This window comes from Erpetoichthys calabaricus, chromosome 14 (assembly GCF_900747795.2).
Source record: "Erpetoichthys calabaricus chromosome 14, fErpCal1.3, whole genome shotgun sequence".
Lineage (NCBI taxonomy): Eukaryota > Metazoa > Chordata > Cladistia > Polypteriformes > Polypteridae > Erpetoichthys > Erpetoichthys calabaricus.
In genome coordinates this window covers 17,122,224-17,146,117 of record NC_041407.2, presented here as the reverse complement: position 1 = coordinate 17,146,117, position 23,894 = coordinate 17,122,224, and the positions used below count along the sequence as shown (strand labels likewise).

Below are 23,894 nucleotides of genomic sequence, written 5' to 3'. Positions count from 1 at the left end.
TCTCAAGCTCCATCAGGTTGGATGGGAAGCGTCGGTGCACAGCCATTTTAAGATCTCTCCAGAGATGTTCAATCAGATTCAAGTCTGGGCTCTGGCTGGGCCACTCAAGGACATTCACAGAGTTGTCCTGAAGCCACTCCTTTGATATCTTGGCTGTGTGCTTAGGGTCGTTGTCCTGCTGAAAGATGAACCGTCGCCCCAGTCTGAGGTCAAGAGCGCTGTGGAGCAGGTTTTCATCCAGCATGTCTCTGTACATTGCTGCAGTCATCTTTCCCTTTATCCTGACTAGTCTCCCAGTCCCTGCCACTGAAAAACATCCCCACTGCACGATGCTGCCACCACCATGCTTCACTGTAGGGATGGTATTGGCCTGGTGATGAGCGGTGCCAGGTTTCCTCCAAACGTGACGCCTGGCATTCACACCAAAGAGTTCAATCTTTGTCTCATCAGACCAGAGAATTTTCTTTCTCATGGTCTGAGAGTCCTTCAGGTGCCTTTTGGCAAACTCCAGGTGGGCTGCCATGTGCCTTTTACTAAGGAGTGGCTTCCGTCTGGCCACTCTACCATACAGGCCTGATTGATGGATTGCTGCAGAGATGGTTGTCCTTCTGGAAGGTTCTCCTCTCTCCACAGAGGACCTCTGAAGCTCTGACAGAGTGACCATCTGGTTCTTGGTCACCTCCCTGACTAAGGCCCTTCTCCCCTGATCGCTCAATTTAGATGGCCGGCCAGCTCTAGGAAGAGTCCGGGTGGTTTCGAACTTCTTCCACTTACAGATGATGGAGACCACTATGCTCATTGGGACCTTCAAAGCAGCAGAAATTTTTCTGTAACCTTCCCCAGATTTGTGCCTTGAGACAATCCTGTCTTGGAGGCCTACAGACAATTCCTTTGACTTCATGCTTGGTTTGTGCTCTGACATGAACTGTCAACTGTGGGACCTTCTATAGACAGGTGTGTGCCTTTCCAAATCATGTCCAGTCAACTGAATTTACCACAGGTGGACTCCAATGAAGCTGCAGAAACATCTCAAGGATGATCAGGGGAAACAGGATGAACCTGAGCTCAATTTTGAGCTTCATGGCAAAGGCTGTGAATACTTATGTACATGTGCTTTCTCAGTTTTTTTATTTTTAATAAATTTTCAAAAACCTCAAGTAAACTGTTTTCACATTGTCATTATGGGGTGTTGTGTGTAGAATTCTGAGGAAAAAAATGAATTTAATCCATTTTGGAATAAGGCTGTAACATAACAAAATGTGGAAAAAGTGATGCGCTGTGAATACTTTCCGGATGCACTGTATACAGTGGAACCTTGGGTCACGACCGTAATTTGTTCCAAAACTCTGGTCGTAACCCGATTTGCTCGTGACCCGAAGTAATTTCCCCCATAGGATTGTATGTAAATACGATTAATCCATTCCAGACCGTACGAACTGTATGTAAATATAGTTTTTTTTAAAGATTTTTAAGCGCAAAAATAGTTAATTATACCATACAATGCACAGTGTAATAGTAAACTAAATGTAAAAACACTGAATAACACTGAGAAAACCTTGAACAGAGAAAACTAACATTGTAGAATGTTCACGCTAATAGCCTTACGAACCGCTCGCTCTATACACTTTTTTTTAATGAGTTTTAAGCATATGGAAAAACATGAATATTTGAAAAATCCGTAATTTATACAAAAACTAACCATAAACAACCAAGAAAACTAACCTTGCATGAGTCGAGTTCTGGCATGAGGGAAGTGAGGAGGAACTGGGTGGAGAGGAGATTACAGTTTTGAGGTAAAGTTTGTGACAATGCGGGTTCGCTGCATCCTCCCGTCTCCTATTAAACCCGTCACCGTCGGTAATGTTACCGATGAGCACGACAGTGAGGCACTACAATGGAGCAAGGCGATGGTACAAAAAGTGCCAAGTGCTTTTATTAAAATCAACAAAACAACAATCAAAAAACAAAGTCCAAATTAAATAAAGTGCAGTGCTTTCAGAATCCTTCAATAAATAAATAATCCCATAACAACAGAAATGAAGGTTAAAATCCAATAGAAAAAAGTCTTCATTAAATACAACGAGGTTAAAATAATGCTGGAAGCAGTCTCTTTAAAAACAAGTCCGGTACATTCTTTGACTGCCTTCTCGGCCTTACGACGGCCAGCCGTCCTTCTTCTGGTCACTCCAGCTCCTTGATCCAAACACCCCTGCTTGGACTCACTGTCCAGCTGCCTGCCTGCGCGTGCACGCGCGCTCACACCCGTTCTTTCTACACTGCTTCCTGCTTACTTCCTCACTCCGCAACTTCCGTCTTTCTTTTGTTTTTTCTTCCCTTTAGCCGCGTCGCACTTCTATTTATGAAGAGGACGTGGCAGCTGTAGCGCGGCGATTATTTATTTAAAGCTGGCCTCTTGGCGTGAGCTGTGGACCCGCCATACTACAAAATCCCTCGGCGCGATGCGGTCCAGATCTAATTATGCAGAAAGTGGAAGAATCCTAACTCTCCTCTTTTAAGTCAGTGGGCAGTGAAAGGCAACTTTTTTCGAGTTGTGGCGCACTAAGTCCAAAAATTTTCTTACGCGGCGCACCTGAGGGACTGCCAATAAATAAAGTCGTGATGACACAATCTATGGACAATCGCCAATAAAAAACAGTTAATTTTACAAGTTTGAAAGACATTTTATTAAAGGAATCAAAGGATAAATCTTAAATTTAATTAATGTGAACGTTGAGATTGTTTTTCAGCACATATGAGATTGATGCGAGGATCAATTTTCGAAAGACAGACGCGCATTTCCTTGTCGATCATTTGAAGTCTCTCGCGTTTCTTAGACTTCATTTCCGTAAGTGTTGAAAAACCTTGCTCACGAAGATAAGAGCTTCCAAATGGTAAACTGGAAAAGGTCACTAAGTTGACTGTGTTGATCAGCGGTGTCAGAGCGAAAATAAGGTTAATTTTTCCATAGTAATATTCAGACGATTAAGTGGTGAGAGCTGCAGCTACAGCGATACTCTCTCGTCGGCAAGAGCCGAAATGTAGCGTTCGTTTTTTCTCGTTCTATATTTGCTCCGCCTTCTTCTGTCCGTACAGTGAGCGAGATCTTCTAACAACAAGACTTTTTAAGTCTCACGAGATGTGTTTTTGACACCGCTGGTGTTGATATTATGATGAATGGTGAACAGCGAAAATTTTAACTTGCATTCAAAATAAATACATTCGTTTATTCAACAATCTGATTAACCGTTATCTGTTTTTCCAACATAAAATATTTTTTTAAACATTATCTTTTTAATCAACCAAAAGTTCAAAAACACTAGCAATTTTAAATATTTTACAAAAGTTTTCGCGGTGCACCGGTGCCCGACAGTGTTTTATACTATTTGAAATTGGAAAAAATCAAATACTCAGTTACAGGATCTTACAGACTTTTTTTAAAACCTGGCAGGATATAATCAATAAAATTTTAGAATAAGCTCTTAAAGCACCAAGAAAGTAATTATCTCCACATTTCTTTTTCTTCTCCATTCATCTCTACTGGCCTATTAAACTCATCAGTTTAGGTACGTCTAATAAGCCTTAAGTTTTACCCCGTTGGCCATGCTCTCTCTCTCAGGGGTGGAGGTCGACTTGTTTTTCAATCCTATTTTTTGTAAAAATTGATCGATTTGTATGAATGATTACAATAAAATTAATAAAATTTAAAAAATAAATAAATAAATAAAAATAATTATGCATATCCAGATCGTTGGCAATTCTAAATTGGCCTTAGTGTGTGTGGGTGTGTTTGTGTGTGTCCTGTGGTGGGTTGGCACCCTGCCCGGGATTGGTTCCTGCCTTGTGCCCTGTGTTGACTGGGATTGGCTCCAGCGGACCCCTGTGACCCTGTGTTCGGATTCAGCGGGTTGGAAAATGGATGGATGGATGGATATCCAGATCATCTGGATGAGTTTGATTTATGCGGGGATGATTCCAGTTCGGTGCGAAGATGATTCTTCATGTTGTCAGTTCGCACACTTCTCGATGGTCCGGGATTTTTCGGGTGATTTTCAATGTAATAAATTTAATAAGTTATAGTGTAATGAAAATTGCATAATTAGATCTGGACAACCCTATACTGTACAGGGAGAGACTGAACACGTGCGTAAATCACCGGAGTGTATGAACCGGAAGGGAAACTGGCTTGTTCGACACCCGAGTGTGTGGTCGTGAACAGATGCAAAAGTTTGACAAACTTTTTGGTCCTAACCTGATTTGTACGTGTTCAGAGACGTTCGTGACCCGAGGTTCCACTGTATCTCGTGATTATAGACTAGATGGCTCAGTATGATGCACAATCCATGCATCCATGCAGCAGATTGAGCGAGAACGTCACCATGAATCGATTCCTGGGCAGACACTAATGGTGCTGTGACTCGGAATTATTCATGGACCCCATGGGGGCTGTGAAGCTGAGAGAGAGTCTGCTGTTTGTTTTTAGCAACCCCAACTGGCCCTCAGTGGAGGGACAAAGGAGGTGGTCGTGTAACTGAGCTGCTTGAGTTTGCAACCCGCTGCTGTCTCCTCATGGATGGTGATCCAGATGAGATGAGCAGTGCCACCCTGCGTGAATTCCTGAGCCAGGACATGTCATACCTTGATCTGGATTGGGTTAGAGAGGACCATGAGGGGGGGTCTGTTGTTGGTTAAGAGGCCCCTTTAAAAGCTAACAGCCCGCCATGGCAAGGGAGTTCATTTGAGGAAAGCTGGATAAGTAAGAGAAGTTCTGTAGGACTGTGTGAGGATGAGAAACAGAGACGAGTGACAGTAACAGACATAAAGTCTTCAACAGTTTGCACCTTCACATGGTTGGCGAGGTCAGCTGAAAACACCAAGACCAACATGGTGCGCCTTGTCCTGTAGCCCCCTTCTTCTCAAATTTCCATCACTTTCAGCCACCGTCATGGGAATGTCAATGGTCATTGACTACGCTTCCTTACAGTTTGATCCCAGAGCAAATTTTTAAGTGTCATGGTGGCATTGTGTTCTCGTTCTCCTGGTTTCTGTTTCTTTTTTGGTTTTTTTTCCCTGCTACATCTCAGGTGAGATGTTTTGATTGGTGACTGGCCAGGTGTGAGTGACTATGCCCTGCAACTAACTGACCATTACATTCACGGTCAGTTCCAGTGCGACCAGGATAGGCTCCGGGACCTGCATAACTAGGAATTGGGCTAAGGGGTTTTGTTTTGGGAGAATGGATGACAAATCTGATTGAGATTGCATAGTGGTTACTTCTAATTCCTTCCAGCTTCAGAATACTGGGGTCAGGTCTTAGCTGGGTCACTATTTGTATGGAGTTTTCTTCTGGGTTCCTGTCAAAGATGTGAAGGTTCAGTTAACTGACAACTTGAAATTGGTGCTGTGTTGAAAAGTGGAACCTGTGATGGTTTGGTGCCCCAGTCCAGAGTTGGTATCTGCCATAGTCTGACTCTGCTGACAACCTTCAAAAAGTAGAAACCTTGACATCCTTTAAGAGGTATCTAGAGGAGATCCTGGGACAGCTTAGCTATGAACTAATCCTACGAGCTTGATGGACTAAATGTTCTTCTCTCATTTGTCAAATTTCTTATGTTCTTATGCTCTAAATAATCTAGTGGTTAGCGTTTCCACCACACGGCTCCAAAGTCTTGCGGTCAAATCCTGGCCTGCTGACTGGCTGTGTGGACTTTGCATATTGCCTCCATGCCTATGTGGGATTTCCCTAGTACTCCAATTGCCCAGTTTTAGGTTTGATTGATGATGTTAGTCCACATCTCATCCAGGGTTTGTATCTGGGAATGCTCCAGCTCGCTAGAACCCTAAAAAGTGGACTACATAGAGGAGATTTGAAAAATGGATGGATGGGTGAACGTGATTGTTTTTAGATCACTCCTAGACTTTTGAGATGATGCTTACCATGCTCCATCAATGTTTCATTATTCCATTTTGTGTTTTCCTTCCTGTGTACTTTGGTGGGAGGTTGACCTTTCATGAATCGGCTTATAGGGTCATTATTGTCACGTGTACAGATTGCAATGTGTTAACACTCTCTGGTGCCATGCTAAGTAAAATGAACTCCAGAGACTTCTACCGTTGCCATTGTAAGTGACTTTGAAGTGTTGGTTGGTCAATCTGGCAGCACAATGACACTCAAATTCTATCCATTTGTCTTTGTAGCCGGTTCAAAAGCCAGTCAGTGTGAGTGCAAGATCAAAAACTGTGAAGTTTTCAAGAACGGTTACTACTACCTGTACCCCTTCAACATCGAGTACAGCCTCTTCGCATCTGCAATGACCTACGTCATGTGGAAGAACGTTGGCCGGCAAATCGATGACAATGAGCATCACGGGAAAGTGAGCTGTCGCTTGCATGGTGTTTTGTTGGGACCCATCCTGGGGATATTGGTGTCAGTCTCAGGACTGGTCATTTTCATTTTCTATGACATTGACATTATTATAGAGCACAAGAAATCTGAAGCCCTCGTGATGTTCTACACGTTCAGCACTGTGGGCTTAGGACTGATGTCGGCTGCCAGTCTGGCTGGCTCCATCATCTACAGATTTGATAAACGAAGTCACGCTTCTCACAAGAACCCAACGAGAAGCCTGGACATCACTCTGCTCATAGGCTCGGCCCTTGGCCAGTTTGTCTTAGCCTACTACTCAGTGGTGGCCATTGTGGGTTCAAGAGCCACGGACCGCGTCAATGCACTGAACCTGACCACCTCCCTAATGACCATCCTGCAGCTCTGCCTGCAGAACCTTTACATCATCGAGGGCCTGCATCGGGAGCCCTTTAAACATGAGGCGGAACATCTGGATTTGGTTTGTGTCAATCCCTATGTGCGTGAGGACTCCTCAACAGACCAGCAAAATACAGAGAACACCTCTCAGAACCCACCAACCCAAACCCAGAACCCCGAGACGACACCCTCCAGACAGACCTACTGGAACAGGCGAGCGGTGAAGGAGATCTCCACCTTTCTGCTGCTGTGTAACATAATAGTAAGTGCAAATTATTTGTTTGTTGCGGCAAAGTGGCGCACTGGGTAGGGTTGCCACCTCGCAGCACATGAACCTTGGTCGACATGGCATTTTTTTGTGTGTGTGCAGTTCATGTTTGCATGTGCTTCCTGAAGGGGAATGAACTATTTTCATTGATGACGTGTACATAAGGGTTGGCATCGTGAGAGGTTATGGCTCTCCATCACCCCAACCAGAGTAACTGGGTACAGAAACCTGAGATAGGGATGGGCTTTGTATCTCTCAGGCTTTGTGATGGGCCTGCTGGGTTTGCATCGACTCATGTCGCACTGAGATGCGGCCCCACAATTCCACGTGTCAGGGCATTAGTGAGGGACGTCTGTTTACTCCAGTGATCAGAGGGATCAAAACGGCACATCGGTAACTCCTCATTCCCTTCTCTAGTACCCAGCAGCCATTGCAGGTGTTCAGGTTCATTCTCCCTGCTCCAACTCTCTCTTCTCCACTGGGAATCCCAATATTCCAGTAGTGAAGGGTCTTTTGATTCACTTTACTGGTTTGATTCGATTGAATTAGCTATTTAAGTGAATCAATTCATTTGATGCATTGAATTCCTAAATAGGATCTCCAGTTATTAACAGCTTTGCTCCTCGACTTTGGATCTTTGCCTTCCCCTTTTTGATCATGGTCGCCCAGTTTTATTTTAATTCACAGTATTTTTGACCCTCGCCTTCCATTTTATGCTATGATTCTCATCTCTCATATCATCTCCCAGTTCTTCCGCTTGCAATAACCCTTAACATCGTGTGTGTCATAACACAACCCTTCTCTGCTCACCTGAGGTTCTGTTAGACTCGTATATTTAATTTTTTGTCAATTTTCTACATCTTACGTGAAGACTATCTGACCAAACCATTTCCGTTTTGTCTTTGCACAGTTCTGGGTCATACCAGCCTTCGGAGCCCGGCCGCAGCTTGAGAACGACTTGGAAATGAACTTCTACAAAGCTCAGATGTGGGTGCCCATTGTGAATATCGGTCTGCCATTTGGCATCTTCTACCGCATGCACTCGGTGTCGAGCCTCTTTGAGGTCTACCTCTCCTCCTAAATCGCCTCCACTCTCCAATGCGATACCCTTCTTTCAAAAAAGAAAATGAATGAAACTAATAATCGAATGAAACTCAGAGGCCGTTAATCACATGCAATAATAAAAGCTCTGAGTCTGTGGGATGAACTTTTCTCGATCACATGGAAAACGATGAAGGAGTAGATATGAGGCCTCGCATCTTAAAAACAAGGACCTACCTCATTTTTAGACAGCCCTCTTACCCACAGTCCTGAGCACGTCATCTTGTTTGATACGTCCTGGGGAAACCACTTATAATATTCATGTCAGTGTGTTCCTGGCCAGCCATTTTCAAGCTTTCAGTGGACCCCTGCACAGCTTCCATGAGCCACAATGGGCCAGAGACTCTAAGGACACTAAAGAGTCCAATGGGGCTGCCGAAGAAAGGACATGAATGAGTGTGAAGCCACCTGACACAGAAGAATAAGACGGCAGCAGCTAGCGCTCTCCAGACTGCACAGTAGCACATTTTCAATGATATGCAGATCTGCGTCTAATGTAATTAAGATTATGTTTAATTTAAAGGAGTGATATTGTTTTGCACAGTACATACTGTATAATGCATACTAATTAATATGAATGTAACAATCATTTGGAAAGTGAACTGAATGCAATTAACTGTGAAGTTGAAATATAAAGAATAAAATAATAATAAATATAGAATAGTGTCCTGGTTTACTGAGTAAAATGACTGAGGGGTCCTTCAAAAGCAACAGCCTTCAGCATTCCACTGGTTGGGAGAGTCGGCTTGAACCTTCATACCGATTCTCATTTTGATTCTGTTTTCATCTTCTTGTGGATTAGTTTGTTTAGATTGTGTGTGCAGCCCAACTCTATTAACCACTGGCAGATGTGGGCACACACACCCACATGGCATGTCACAGAAGCCACAAATGGTAGAAAGTGGAAACTCCTCTAAAAAAGCAAAGAAAAGGAAAAGAAAAGAGATTTCTGTGGTAAATGAAAAAACAACATTCAAAATGTTTTTATATTTGCTTAAAAAGAAATAGATCTATCTATCTATCTATCTATCTATCTATCTATCTATCTATCTATCTATCTATCTATCTATCTATCTATCTATCTATCTATCTATCTATCTATCTATCTATCTATCTTATCCTGCCTACTACGCTAAATCAAAATAATCCTATCTATCTATCTATCTATCTATCTATCTATCTATCTATCTATCTATCTATCTATCTATCTATCTATCTATCTATCTATCACCTTTCATATGTATCTATTCACAGAAGGCAGCCTTTCAGACCCCCTGCACTGAGCACAGCCCTCAGATCATCTGCTCACAGTCCATGAGGACTCCCAGCACATCTGTCTACCCACAAGCTCTCATGAGTGATGTAGATAAGCGGAGTTCAGCTGATCCCAGAGCTATCCCACTGACGGCGTAGATGTTTACAGTGTTCAGAACACACATCCATCCATCTATCATCCAACCCGCTATATCCTAACTACAGGGTCACAGGGGTCTGCTGGAGCCAATCCCAGCCAACACAGGGCGCAAGGCAGGAAACAAACCCCGGGCAGGGCGCCAGCTCACCACAGGGCACACACACCAAACACACCCTAGGGACAATTTAGGATCACCAATACATCCAACCTGCATGTCTTTGGACTGTGGGAGGAAACCCACGCAGACACGGGGAGAACATGCAAACTCCACACTGGGAGGACCCGGGAAGCGAACCCAAGTCTCCTTACTGTGAGGCAGCAGCACTACCACTGCGCCACCGTGCCGCCTCAGAACACAACATAAGTACGTATTTCAATGGAGGTGGTGTTGATCTGGAGCTTGCCGATGGCACTCTCTGCTGCTGTCAGCTTCACCTTCTGCAGTTCAGTCTTGAGATATAAATAAACCTCATTAAAATGAAGGCACCCCTTTACAAAAGAACCTGTTTTCTTGTTTTGTTTGTACCTGTTTATAATAATGCAAACTCAACCGCACGAGTCGGCTGGCGCTCAGACACATTTGACTTTATCAGTTACATTCCTTCTGCTGTGGTTCATTTGCATCAAAAAGGTTGCACTTCCTACTCCATGATGGTTGACTTCTCTTTATTATTAAATAGTTCATCTTGTGCCCAATGCTGCTAGGATAGGCTGTGGCTCTCTGCACTCCTAAATCGTAGTAATGGACTTAGAAAACAGCCGGAAGGATCAAAATGTGTGGCAATTCATAGAAGTTGGCATAACAGAAGACAATAGCCTCAAATCTGCTTCAGAATGAAGACCCTGACTTTGACCCTCATGCACAATTCTACACCTACACAAATGGAAACTGGGGAACAAAATGGGCATTAGATAGACAAGTGGCTTAGGAAAGAATCAGGGAGAAGAAGTGAAACTGACGGCAGGAGGGTCTCTTCATAAGTCAGCATCGTGTAGTGTGTGTGTGGTGCCACGGAAATTAATTTCTAAGAAGGTAACGGAATACACAGGGGGTGCGGTGGAAATGACAACCCGCCAGCCTCAATCTCTGTGCCTTTGTAGATGAGTCGAGGTCTCCATGGGCAGGCGTGTGTGTCCCGCAGCAGTATCCTCTATACTGCAGTATCCTGCATACTCTCGCCACATGAGGCCGGGTATTGTGGTGCACCAGGAGGAACCCAGGAGCCACTGCACCAGCATAGGGTCTGACAATGGGTCCAAGGATTTCATCCTGATACCTAATGGCAGTATCCTCCTTTAAAAATTGTGAAGAGAGAAGTGGCAGTGCCATGATGGAGGCAGCACATAAACCAGTTTTAGACGTGTGGCACCACCCTGATCTGAGTTGCTCGCAAAGCACATGATTAACTTAATCATTGAAATGAATAAAGAGATACAATGACACACAATGTACTCGACTGCGATGTGGATCAGCTCTCGTGTTGGTGTTGGCGAAACACGATCTTTATCAAATAAAAGGTTCATTTCCAAATATTCTCAGGGGCACAAAAGAAAGCTTGGTGGAGCACAAAGGCAAAAGGTGTTGCCTGTAGCCAAAAAAACGGCAATCCAGCAGCAAACAAGTCCATATACCATAATTCAAAAAGTCAAAAAACAGAGCAAGAAGGTCAACAATCCAGAAATTAGAAACTCATAAAACACCACTCCCCAACTCCCAAGCACATTTCCATGAAGTGCAAGGGACTGTGGTTGTCCTTACCGTCATAGGGCTGAGGGCAGTCCGTTGTGGTGATAGGCAGGTGGCCCCGCCCCTTGGGGAACCTCACACAAAAAACAATTTGCATAATCTAAGCAGAGAGAATGAACCAAATTTCTCTATTATATAAAAAAATCTTGGGATGAGACGAGACTTTTTCAGAGAGATGATTTCACGTCCCACGAGACGAGACTTTGTGCCAAGAGATGAACTAAAAGACTAACAGGTCCAAGCCGGGGAGCGTAAATAAAAGACAAAGAGTAGAAGACAAAGTGGAACGTCGTAAAGAGGCTCAAAAACGTTGGTGTGACACACATGCAGAGCAGGTTAGAGATAATGAAAGTACTGTACTAAAATTCAAAAGTCTCAAAAAACTGATAGTAAAGATCATATCAGCGCAAACAAACGGGAATTATTACTCGGTGAAATAACGGAACAGCGAAAAGAGATCGAATATATGGACATCAGTGATATGACAGAAGTATGAAGATATTGTTCGGCTTTAAACTCTAAGTCGGAGACTTGTAGATCGTCTAATTTGTGTTGCGATCAGGGAAAAGTAGCGTTTCTTCCCAATGAAGAGGTGTATCCGCAAGAATTAGATGATTTGTTGTTTGGTGAAAGTGAAATCCGCAAACACTACAGGCAAAATATCCGAATCTACAATGATCTGTTTGCATTCGCATCATTCAATGCTCAAAACGTAGATTTACACGATTCAGGACCATACGCAACGAGAGTCTGTGGTCCAGCAACATTTAAAGCTACGACAAGTTTAATTTATAAGATAGATAGATAGATAGATAGATAGATAGATAGATAGATAGATAGATAGATAGATAGATAGATAGATAGATAGATAGATAGATAGATAGATAGATAGATAGATAGATAGATAGATAGATAGATAGATAGATAGATAGATAGATAGATAGATAGATAGATAGATACTTTATTAATCCCAATGGGAAATTCACAAGATACCACAATTCGGTCAGGTGTATATTTATGATCATGGAGAAGTGATGCAGCATAGAATCGAAAGAGTCCCGTCCGGGTAAGGAACCATCCCCTCTTCTGGCCGGGATGCCAGTCCAGTCCACGTGGCATCTGCACAGGTGATCATTTAGAAAAGTGTCATCACGGAGTTCTCTAATTTGACATGCCCTGCAATATCTAGTTATGTAATGTGACAGCCATCAGTCATCTGAGTCATCAAGTTTCATATCCCCTCTGAGCAGAAGTCGTATAATGTGCCACTGACGAGACGCTGACTGGACTCTCAGACACGGAGCTCACTTGACTTTTAAATGAATGGAGTTGACTCTGGAATGTGCTGATAAGACCCTTAGCTGATTGAGCAGGCTGACCTGAAATGACTCCTAACTGAACGTGGGAAGGCTGTCTTAACAGGACTCAAGGCTGACCTTGGGCCTCACATTAGTGCAGTGGTTCAGACTCCTGCCTTTAAGATCCAGTACAATACAGTACAATACAATTTATTGTTGTATAGCCTAAAATTACACAAGAAGTGCCGCAATGGGCTTTAACAGGCCCTGCCTCTTGACAGCCCCCCAGCCTTGACTCTCTAAGAAAAACTCCCAAAAAAAACCCTTGTAGGGAACAAATGGAAGAAACCTGGGTGTTCAGTGGGTGTCAAAAAGAAGGGGGTCAATACAATAAAATACACGGAACAGAACAAATCCTCAATACAGTTTAAAAATAAAAATTTTACAAGTATGAAGTAGAATTTAACAGTAGATGATATCACATAATATGATTTGGATTTGTTTAGAGTCCTGGAGACCTCGGTCATCAAGCTGCCTCCCCCTTTTGGCCATTCCACAGCAGGGCAAGCCAATCCGATGAAAGGACCCCTCTACCCGACGATTCCTGCGATCCTCCATCAGGGATGACTTTACCTTAGGCAGTTCCAGGTACCCCAGGTTCACATTTCCTGCCCACTTACTGCATGCGTGGAGTTTGCATGGGGTCTCCCAGTCTTTATGTGGGTTTTCCCCCCAAAATCTTCAAAGATGTGCAGGTCTGCTTAGGGGTTTGGCTCCTGAGTTTCACCCAGTGCTACCAGGATAAGCTCCAGCCTGCCAGAACCCTATGTGGATTAGAAAATGACTAACTCATGGTGGTCTGCTTAGGGTTAGGGTTTCTGAGGTTCACCCAGTGTTATCAAGATAAACTCTAGCCTACTAGAACCCTACATATATTACAGAATGACTGACTGATGGATTAAACTCATGGTGGTCTGCCTAGGGTTAGGGATTCTGAGTTTCATCCAGTGTTACCAGGTTAAACTCCAGTTCACCGGAACCCTAGATGGATCAGAGAATGACTACTTGATGGATAATCTCATGGTGATCTGCTTAGCGTTAGGGTTTCTAAGTTTCACCCAGTGCTACCAGGATAAGATCCAGCCCAGCAGAATCCTACGTGGATTGCTGAATGACTGACTGATGGATTAAACTCATGGTGGTCTTCTTAGGGTTAGGGATTCTGAGTTTCACCCAGTGCTAACAGGATAAACTCCAGCCCACCAGAACCCTAGATGGATCAGAGAATGACTAACTGATGGATTAAATTCATGGTGGTTTGCCTTGGGTTACGGTTTCTGACTTTCACTGAATGCTACCAGGATAAGCTGCAGCCCACCAGAACCCTAGATGGATTACAGAATTACTAACTAGTGGATTAAACTCATGGTCTACTTAGTGTTAGGGTTTCTGAGTTTCACCCAGTACTACCAGGATAAGCTCCAGCCCACCAGAACCCTATGTGGATTAGAGAATGACTAACTCATGGTGGTCTTTTTAGGGTTAGGGTTTCTGAGATTCACCCAGTGTTATCACGATAGGCTCTAACCTACTAGAACCCTACGTAGATTACAGAATGACTAACTGATGGATTAAACTCATGGTGGTCTGCCTAGAGTTAGGGATTCTGAGTTTCACTGAATGCTACCAGGATAAACTGCAGCCCACCAGAACCCTAGATGGATTACAGAATTACTAACTACTGGATTAAACTCATGGTCTACTTAGTGTTAGGGTTTCTGAGTTTCACCCAGTGCTACCAGGTTAAACTCCAGCTCACCGGAACCCTAGATGGATCAGAGAATGACTACTTGATGCATAATCTCATGGTGGTCTGCTTAGCATTAGGGTTTCTAACTTTCACCCAGTGCTACCAGGATAAGATCCAGCCCACCAGAATCCTACATGGATTGCTAAATGACTGACTGATGGATTAAACTCATGGTGGTCTGCCTAGGGTAGGGATTCTGAGTTTCACCCTGTGCCAGCAGGATAAACTCCAGCCCACCGGAACCCTAGATGGATCAGAGAATGACTAACTCATGGATTAAATTCATGGTGGTTTGCCTTGGGTTACGGTTTCTGACTTTCACTGAATGCTACCAGGATAAGCTGCAGCCCACCAGAACCCTAGATGGATAACAGAATGACTAACTGATGGATTAAACTCAGTAGAATGATTTGTTGACACATTGGATTAAATCCGTGGGCTGACCTGAGCTAATCAAACACAACTCACAAAGAACGGAGTGGAGGTGAATGTCTGTGCCGAATTCACAGGATCTGAGCCTAAGGTCACAGAGTTCTGCTCCACCACTGTGCTCGCCTTCAGGCTTTAAGGAGTAGTTGGAAGCCAGTTTTGTGGCACCTGAAGCTTGCAGGAAACAACCGGCTCATTCTTTAGCTCATTTTTAGCATCTTTTATCTGCTTCAAGACAGAGCTGGTGAATGCTGACAATGTGAATGTGACACAACGCCTGCGGTTTAAACCTTTCCCCTCCTTGAATGCACAAAGCCATTGTGACATAGTGCTGTGAGCTTTCTAGGAACTGGCTTGGATTCTCTTTAGGATTACAAATGAGTCACTACACACATGGAGATTAGCATTTTGAAAGAAGGCTTTGGATGGCGGGACAGTGGTGTGTGGAGTGACATTTAAGAGGGGACGACACACCCACTACTCACCCACTACTCACGCACTCAGCACAACATTCCCAACAAGTCTTTCAACCAGCTGCCTGCCTGAAAATCTTTTATCCCCCCAACTTCAAATGGGTTTTGCTTATCTGCTCTTTGAATTGAAGCTTTTATTTATGGGGGGGGTCGGAACTTGTGGGATTTACAGAAGCCCCCCAAGGTTATTGCTATGCCCACACTACTGTTGTTTAAATTTAAAAAAGCCAAGCAAAATGACACCTTTTATTGGCTAACTAGAAAGATTACAATATGCAAGCTTTCGAGGCAACTCAGGCCCCTTCTTCAGGCAAGATGTAAACTTTTAAAAAAAAATTTTTTTAATTTTTTAAAAAAAAAATTTAAATTTAAAACAAAAGCAATCTCCGTCCGCACTGGCATTTCCACAACTTTAATGCCCACACCGAAATGCCTGAAAGTGCATGTTGCATAGCCATTCGCCTACAGTGGGCAGCCAGACAAACAGGACAAACGAGTGTCCTCCCTACCAGGCGTTCATGTGCAGCTTGTGTTTACATGGGGAGAAGAGCAATGGGGGACACCAGGAGCAAAAAAGAATTAGACCCGTACGGGTAAGGAATACAACAAGTGCCATGCAAAGCAACTCCTCTATGCCCGCTGTGTTGGTTTTCTATTATGAAGGGTGACCAATCAGGGAATAATAATAATAATAATAATAATAATAATAATAATAATAATAATAATAATAATGATGGAGTTTGCATGTTCTCCCCCGTGTCTGCGTGGGTTTCCCTCCGGGCGCTCCGGTTTCCTCCCACAGTCCAAAGACATGCAGGTTAGGTGGACTGGCGATTCTAAATTGGCCCTAGTGTGTGCTTGGTGTGTGGGTGTGTTTGTGTGTGTCCTGCGGTGGGTTGGCACCCTGCCCGGGATTGGTTCCTGCCTTGTGCCCTGTGTTGGCTGGGATTGGCTCCAGCAGACCCCCGTGACCCTGTGTTCGGATTCAGCGGGTTGGAAAATGGATGGATAATAATAATAAAAATAATAATAATAATAATACAGTGTAATAATTATAAAAATAATAATACATTTTATTTATATAGCGCCTTTAACATTCTCAAAGCACTTCACACAGTCTCAGAAAGAACAGCAGGGTGGGCGTATGTAACACTGGATACAAATAACATCCACATAGAACACTAAAAACAGATCAATACAGGACAGACAAAGCATTAAGCTGAATAAAAGACAATAAACCCGAGTAAAACACTAAATTCACTAATAAAAGGAAAGACAGAATACATAACATCATTTGGGATGTAGGTTAATGACTGACATGACTGGCACACACACACACACACAAATGATCCTGAGCATCTGGGCGGAGAGGTCAACTGAAAGAAGGGGCAGAATGTTAGGTTAGGTTAAACGCTTTCTTGAGCAGATGAGATTTAAGTTGTTTCTTTAAAGGAAACTTCTTTATGTTGTAAAGGAGTAGTTTTATAAATGAACAGCTGAGTTCTAGTAGTCTAGTTTGTGTTGATGGAGTAGGGGAAGACAGAAAAAGATCAGATATGGATCCAGCAAGGATCGAGGGTGTAAAAGACAGGGGGCGCCACTGAGCCCCAAAGCCCCAGACACACCACTAACTAGTCCATCCATCCATTCATTTTCCAACCCGCTGAATCCAAACACAGGGTCACGGGGGTCTGCTGGAGCCAATCCCAGCCAACACAGGGCACAAGGCAGGAACCAATCCCGGGCAGGGTGCCAACCCACCGCAGAACTAACTAGTCCCGGGTACAAAATAAAGTTTTTTGTGGCATAAAATACCTTCTTACACAGACCACCTCCACAGCCTTTCAAACAATCCTCCTCCGGGCGAGCTTTGCCTTCTGCTTCCCGACTTTGACTCCCCGGTTGGAGGTTGGACAGCTCGCTTTTATGTCAGACCCAGAGAGTATTTCCGGTACCAGAGCGTAGCACTTCTAGGTCAGACAGAAGCCGCTCCCTGCAGCACAGCACCCTTCAAGGACCCCTCAGGACTACGACTCCCAGACACCCCTGCAGGCATTCACACCAGCTGAGCACTGCCATCTGTTATTCTTGGGGAGGAACTGCCCGACATTATCCATTAAGTTATCCCAGTGTATGGGCTGTTGCTTCAGTCCCATCCAGCCTGGGTTAGGCCTCCTTCCATACTGCCCTTCCATTACAGCGTCCCGGCCCAGGAAAAGGTCCAGCACAGCACAGCATTCACAAGGGACAGATATTGTTAAGGTTTCTGAAAGAAATTTGACATTGATAGCTAAGAGCAAGGAGACATTGAAAAATACTACTTTATAGTCAGAGAGGCCCGAATCACTGCTGCTATTTACTAAATGACCCCCAGAGCGGGTTGGAAAAACAACACGTTGCACCAAATCAAAATCGTCCAGCAAGGACAGGGACTCATTTCTCAGTTTACATGTCAGGAATGTCAGTATGGATGTTGAAATCGCCAAGAAGAATGACCGTCGGTGAAAGGGATCAGTCAGATCAGATAAGAAAGACCCGTTGTATTTTGGGGGACGATAGAGAATAGCATGCAAGATAGGACCAGACTTCATTATTAGTTTAAGAGCCAGACACTCAAAAGACAATGGACAATCAACTGGGATTCTTTTGATGTTTTACTATCAAGGCTGGCGAATGACAGAGGGAGTAACTGATAAGCATAGCATATCAAGGTCGATGGCACCATCACGACGCAGACATGAAAAACTGAACAGCTAGCTGAGGAGCTTATCCACCTTGAGTAAATTAATTGAAAGATCAGAAATATTTGCCTTTTATTATGGGGAAGGAAAGTTGGAGTACGAACCCTCTGTTACGTACCTTCTGTTATCCTTATTAGTCAGCAGCCACACCAGCTGCACTTCCACCTGAAGCTAAGCATGGCCGGTACTGGGATGGGAGATCAACCAGGAAAAGCTTGAGTTGCTGCCGGAATACATGTTGGTGAAGCCGGTAAGGGGGGCACTTACACTGTGGTCAGTGTGGGGGTCCTCTACTTGTACACCACCTTGCTGGACTCCATCATCCAATCCCATGGGTCCTCTTATCAGTGCTATACCGGCGATACACAGCTTCCAGAGGACAGCTAGAGTCTCTGTATGTCTTACTGATATCTCAGCCGGGATGAAGGACCACCATCTACAGCTCAACCTGGCAAAAAACGAGCTTCTTGTGATCCCAGCCAGCCAGTCCATTCAAACTCCCCATCTCACTGTCGCTAGCACCTGCCAACCTTGGGGTGGCGATTGATGAGCAGCCATCATTTTCTGGCCACATTTCTACAATTTCACATTCGTGCAACATTCACAAGAACAGACCTTATCTGACAGAGTATGCAGCAGAACGTCTGGTCGCGTCCTGGACTACTGCAACTCGCGTCTGGCAGGAGAACCCGCATGTGTCACCAAGCCACTGCAGGGTGGTCCAGAATGCAGCGGCCCATCTTGTATTTAACCCAGCCAAGATGGGCACATGACAGTCTTTCTCTTCAGGATGATACATTGGCTCCCTGGTAGAAGCACACATGAAGTTCAAATCCATGATGTTGGCCTATAGAGTAGTCAGTGGGTCAGCACCTGAGTATATGGAGACACCAGTGGGATGCTCTGCTCCTTCTCGCCCACTCAGGTCTGCCAATGAACAGTGTCTGGTGATGCCAATGCTACATGACATCAGGTCTTAATCCAGACTCTTTTCTTGTGTACTTCCTAGTCGGTGGAACGGGCTGCCCATCTCCATCCAAACTGTTGACTTGCTTGTTGTATTCAAGAAGCAAGCGAAGTGTTCTGTAAATATCTGTCTAAATGGTTTGTTGTTACATTAAGTTCAATTGCTTTTATCGATTGTTAATCTATGATTGTAAATTTATTAGTTATTAAATCTTTTCACTTGTGGCGATTAACTTGTGCTACGTGTCCTGCTGAACAAACAGGCCCTAACCTAATGTTACTCGATTTCGTTTACCTCTTTTGTAAGTCGCTTTGGATAAAAGCACCTGCCAAGCATATAAATCTAAATGTAATTGATAATGGATGCCAGTTCCAGGGCCATCTTAACGTACTGGCACAATCGGCACTGACCGGGGGCTCCAGGAGCACAGGAGCTCCAGATGTTTCTGATGCCTGTGTATGTTTCCCTAGGGGCTAATGATGCTGGTAAGACGGCCCAGCCCAATTCCCCAGTGCAGTGAAGGGGATACTGTGCCATCCTTCGGGTGAGACGTAAATCTGAGGTCCTGACTTTCTGTGGTCATAAAAGACCCCTGGGCATCCTTCAGAAAGAGTCGGGTGTATCCCCATGTCCAGGCTAAATCACCCACCCATGCCCTAGTCATTCTGGTCCCCTAATCATCCCGGTCCTCTAATTGGCTGTCTCTCTCTCTGTCTCTCTCTCTCTCTCTCTCTCTCTCACACACCCAGGGCTGCCTGACAATACGACTTGAAGGGGGTCAATACACAAATCCGGAAGTCCCGCATTGCCTCTGAAAATTGTATGTATTTTTATATTGAATATCTAGATAAAGGGGCTCGCTAAATTTTTTTTGTAGACAGCCTGGCTTATCACTTTTTGTGAATAAAATGGAGTTAACTCTCAGCTGAATCCTAGTGTTTGAACCGTGGGCGTCCACGTAGGTTGTGCGCTCGTGTGCGATTCGTTTTGAAACTGAAGTGATATACTGATCGAGTAACAAGGAAGGTCGGATCTGCATATCTGCATTCCATTTACATATACCGTGTCGTGCTATATAAAACATAAAACATGTTACAAGTTATAATAATAATAATAATACAGTAATAATAATAATAATAATAATAATACATTTTATTTATATAGCGCCTTTCCCATGCTCAAGGCACTTACCGAATATTATATCAAACATCCCCGTACTTCTGTCACTATTTCATGTTTTCATGTTCTCTTCACATATACTTGTATGACTAGAACATACATGTTTTTATATCTATAATTATAATTGAATTAAAATGATCTTTTTGGTGTGTGTGTCTCTCTTAGCTCCTTAACATCTTTCTGGGGTCACTCGAAATGGTGGCTGTCCCGATCTGTGATTTTGGAAATCTGGCAACGCTGCTCTGAGCGCACTGGCACTGGAATGGCTGCCGTTGCATCATCTAGGTGGGTGCTACATATTGGTGGTGATTGAAGTAAAACTACGCAAAGCGCCATATAATTATCATTAATTACTATTACTATTATCCTTATTCTACGAATACAGTGTATTATTTAACAATAATAATTATTATTATTGGCTGCGTTGGGCTGGCACTCTGCCTGGGGATTTGTTCCTGCCTTGCGCCCTGTGTTGGCTGGTATTGGCTCCAGCAGACCCCCGTGACCCTGTGTTCGGATTCAGCGGGTTGGAAAATGGATGGATGGATGGATGATCTTTTTGGTGTGTGTGTCTCTCTTAGCTCCTTAACATCTTTCTGGGGTCGCTCGAAATGGTGGCTGTCCCGATCTGTGATTTTGGAAATCTGGCAACGCTGCTCTGAGCGTACTGGCACTGGAATGACTGCCGTTGCAACATCCGGGTGGGTGCTACATATTGGTGGTGATTGAAGTAAAGCTACGCAAAGCGCCATATAATTATCATTAATTATTATTACTATTATCCTTATGCTACGAATACAGTGTATTATTTAACAATAATAATTATTATTATTGGTTGCGGTGGGCTGGCGCTCTGCCTGGGGATTTGTTCCTGCCTTGCGCCCTGTGTTGGCTGGTATTGGCTCCAGCAGACCCCCGTGACCGTGTTAGGATATAGCGGGTTGGATAATGGATGAATGAATGGAATTATTATTACTATTTTTTAACTTTTATATAGCGCCTTTGTCACTACTCACAGCGCTTTGCGAACTCCAAGCAGGGAGGACCCGGGACGCGAGGTCACGATCGCCTTGCTGCAACTGCGCCACGGCTTATATGGCAGCACGCGTCTTTGGGTTATTTATTTGGGTACCACAAGCAGAGAAAGTGAAAACTATTTCCAGTTTATGGACTTTGTTCTTAAATTACGTGACTCCCGTTCATAGTCCTGGCATCCCCGCTGAAAGGTGAACCGGAGATTCCCTCACACGTCATCCTCTACGTCACTGCAGCCCTCACAGTTTCAGGGGTTCTTTATTGTGACGTGTGCGGAGCGCTGTGAAACTCTCTAATGTAAAATATCTCCATTCTCTTCTCCTTTGTCTTTTTTTTAAGTTACACCTGCTTTCTCAACTTCTATCACAGCCTGATTAAGGAGATCATTCACAGGCTCAGACGCGTGGCGCCGAGTCAAACCGAGAGGGTCCCTCTCGCCACTTTCATATGCAGATCTTCGGACGGGGAGAGTATGTGGAGATTTACGGCAGCTTTGCCCTTCTTTCTCTCGTAGTCTCTGGTCTCTCCTTTTCTGCAGACTCCCAAAGTAAACTTTTATCTGTGATGTCACAGGCTGCGCACACCCACCCAGAGAGACTTAAAAGTCGGTGTCAGCCTCGGCTTGTTTAAGCACGCTATCATAGTGCAGCGCATTATCAGAAAGCAACGACGGCCTTCTCCACCTCAGGGGCCTCCCCTCCATAATTGCTCCAGGTTCTCTCCAAACCGGCTGAGCTTCTTTTCTGCTAAGGGTAATCAGCATGGGCAGTTCTAAATGGTTTTAAAGCGAAACCCGCCGCCCGATGTTGTTTATTGACAATCTGTTTTTTTTTTTTTTTTTTATCGTTCCTCAGTTTAAAAAGGTTTCCAGACAAATAGCAGCAAACAGAATCGAGCAGGATGAAGACAGACGAGGAGCCTCAGACATCACAGAGCCACTTGGAGATTCCTGAGACCCCGAAGGAGAGTCCAGAAGAGGAATGTCCAGAGACGTGGGGATCAAGTCAGGCCTGGGAGAACATCTGGGCACCCAGCGGAGGGAGACTGTTTTCTGGGCTGCTCGCCATCAATGTGGTCTTCCTTGGTTACCGCCTTGATCACCAGCGTGGCGTTCAATCGTAACATGTTCAAGAACGAGGAGGCACGGATCTACATGATTCTGCTCATGATAATCAGCATGCTCTGGATGATCTGGTATTTGGTCAGGGCCCCGCTACCACCCAGAGGTAACGCCGCACATAGACCTCCATGCAGGCTCCTTGGGAGTTAAAGGTATGCAAACTTCTATTTGCTCGATTTCCATTTCTTTGTTGTTTATGCTAAGTAGATGCAGAATGTGCAGAGTGAGGAGCCATCCTGGCACTGCCCGCCCACAAGTGGGAAGTCTCCTGGTACCCAGCAGGAGATTGGGAAGACACTGGATGGGCCTCTATTCATCTGTTTAGTAAATCCACTTAATCTAATTGAACCCTTAATATCTATCTGGGTGGCATCAGGTGCAAGGAAAGAGCCAATGAAGAATGGACTGCCAGTCCAACTCAGGGCACGTGCCAACACGTTGAGCCAGTGTAGAGTCGCCAGTTAGAGTAACAAGCACAATCTGTGGGATGTGGAGGGAAATTAAGGTACCTACAGACAAACCGGACCAGACGGGGCTGAGATTTGAACCTGATCTCTCAAGGCAGTAGTGCCAACCACGGGGCTACCCCTCTTTATACCCCATCTGTACTGATTGTCCTTGGAAGTGAGCCCATCCATATACAATAAAATGAACAATAGTACTGCCCATGCATTTATGTGATGTGCCCTGAAAACCAACTGATTCTTTATTTATATAGCGCCTTTCAACATTTTGGAGATCACTAGATACGACTGAGGGATGGTAAGGTTGGCGTAGTGGTAGAGCTGCTGCCTGGCAGTAAGGAGAACAGGATTCACGTCACAGGTCCTCCCTGTGTGGAGTTTGCATGTTCTCCTTGTGTCTGTGTGGGTTTCCTCCTTCAGTCCAAAGGCATGCAGGTCAGGCGAGGTGGCGATCTTAAATTGGCCTTTTGGTGTGTGTGTGTGTGTGTGTGTGTGTGTGTGTGTGTGTGTGTGTTAGCCCTGTGATGGACTGACGCCCCTTCCTGGGTTTGTTCCCTGCCTTATGCCCTTTGATACCTGGGATAGGCTCCTGTAGACCCCCGTGACCCTGGTTGAGGACAAAGCGGGTTAGAAAATGACTGACTGACGAGGTATGACCGATGGATTTTTTTTTTTAATTAAAAATATATCTATTATTTTAAGGAGTAATTCTGTAGTTGACACTATCCTAAGGCGCTTTATAAGTGGAAAGCTATTGAAAAGAGCAAGAACTGGAAAGTTCAGTAATTCTGCATGGAGGTGGTGACTGATCATGTAACTTCAGGTTTTATCACAAATGCTTTTACAGATGTATCTAGCACCTTTTAACAGTGCACACCATCTCCTTGTGTTTTACAAATACTGTACATAGTTATACTACAGCACAAAGTGATTTGTGCAGAGTCACACAGCAAACTGATGACACATTACATGACTTCTAGCCATGGGGTATGTCAGAATTGCCAACCGCAACATTAGCAGTAATAAAATGTAAGGCATATGACTCTGTTTTATGTTATTTGGTATGGGATTCATAAAAGCAGTGTTAA

At 44.3% G+C, this 23,894-nt stretch overlaps 2 protein-coding genes across 4 annotated transcripts in view; both read left to right on the top strand.

Moving 5' to 3' along the window:
• Positions 1 to 8,784, top strand: part of otop2 (otopetrin 2) — a 41,717-nt gene extending 32,933 nt beyond the window's left edge. For both annotated transcript variants that reach the window (XM_051918964.1, XM_028819461.2), the window contains exons 6-7: positions 6,196 to 7,022; positions 7,939 to 8,784. In XM_051918964.1, coding sequence (XP_051774924.1) covers positions 6,196 to 7,022; positions 7,939 to 8,109 — 998 coding nt within the window. In that variant the 3' untranslated portion in view covers positions 8,110 to 8,784. The remainder of the gene's footprint in view (positions 1 to 6,195; positions 7,023 to 7,938) is intronic.
• A 12,743-nt stretch (positions 8,785 to 21,527) lies between these two features.
• LOC114664426 (proton channel OTOP3-like) overlaps positions 21,528 to 23,894 on the top strand; it is a 36,729-nt gene continuing 34,362 nt past the window's right edge. The window contains exons 1-2 of one of the 2 annotated variants that reach the window (XM_051918969.1): positions 21,528 to 21,974; positions 22,077 to 22,494. The gene's annotated coding sequence lies outside the window, so the exon portion shown is untranslated. The other variant, XM_051918968.1, reaches the window with a different exon arrangement.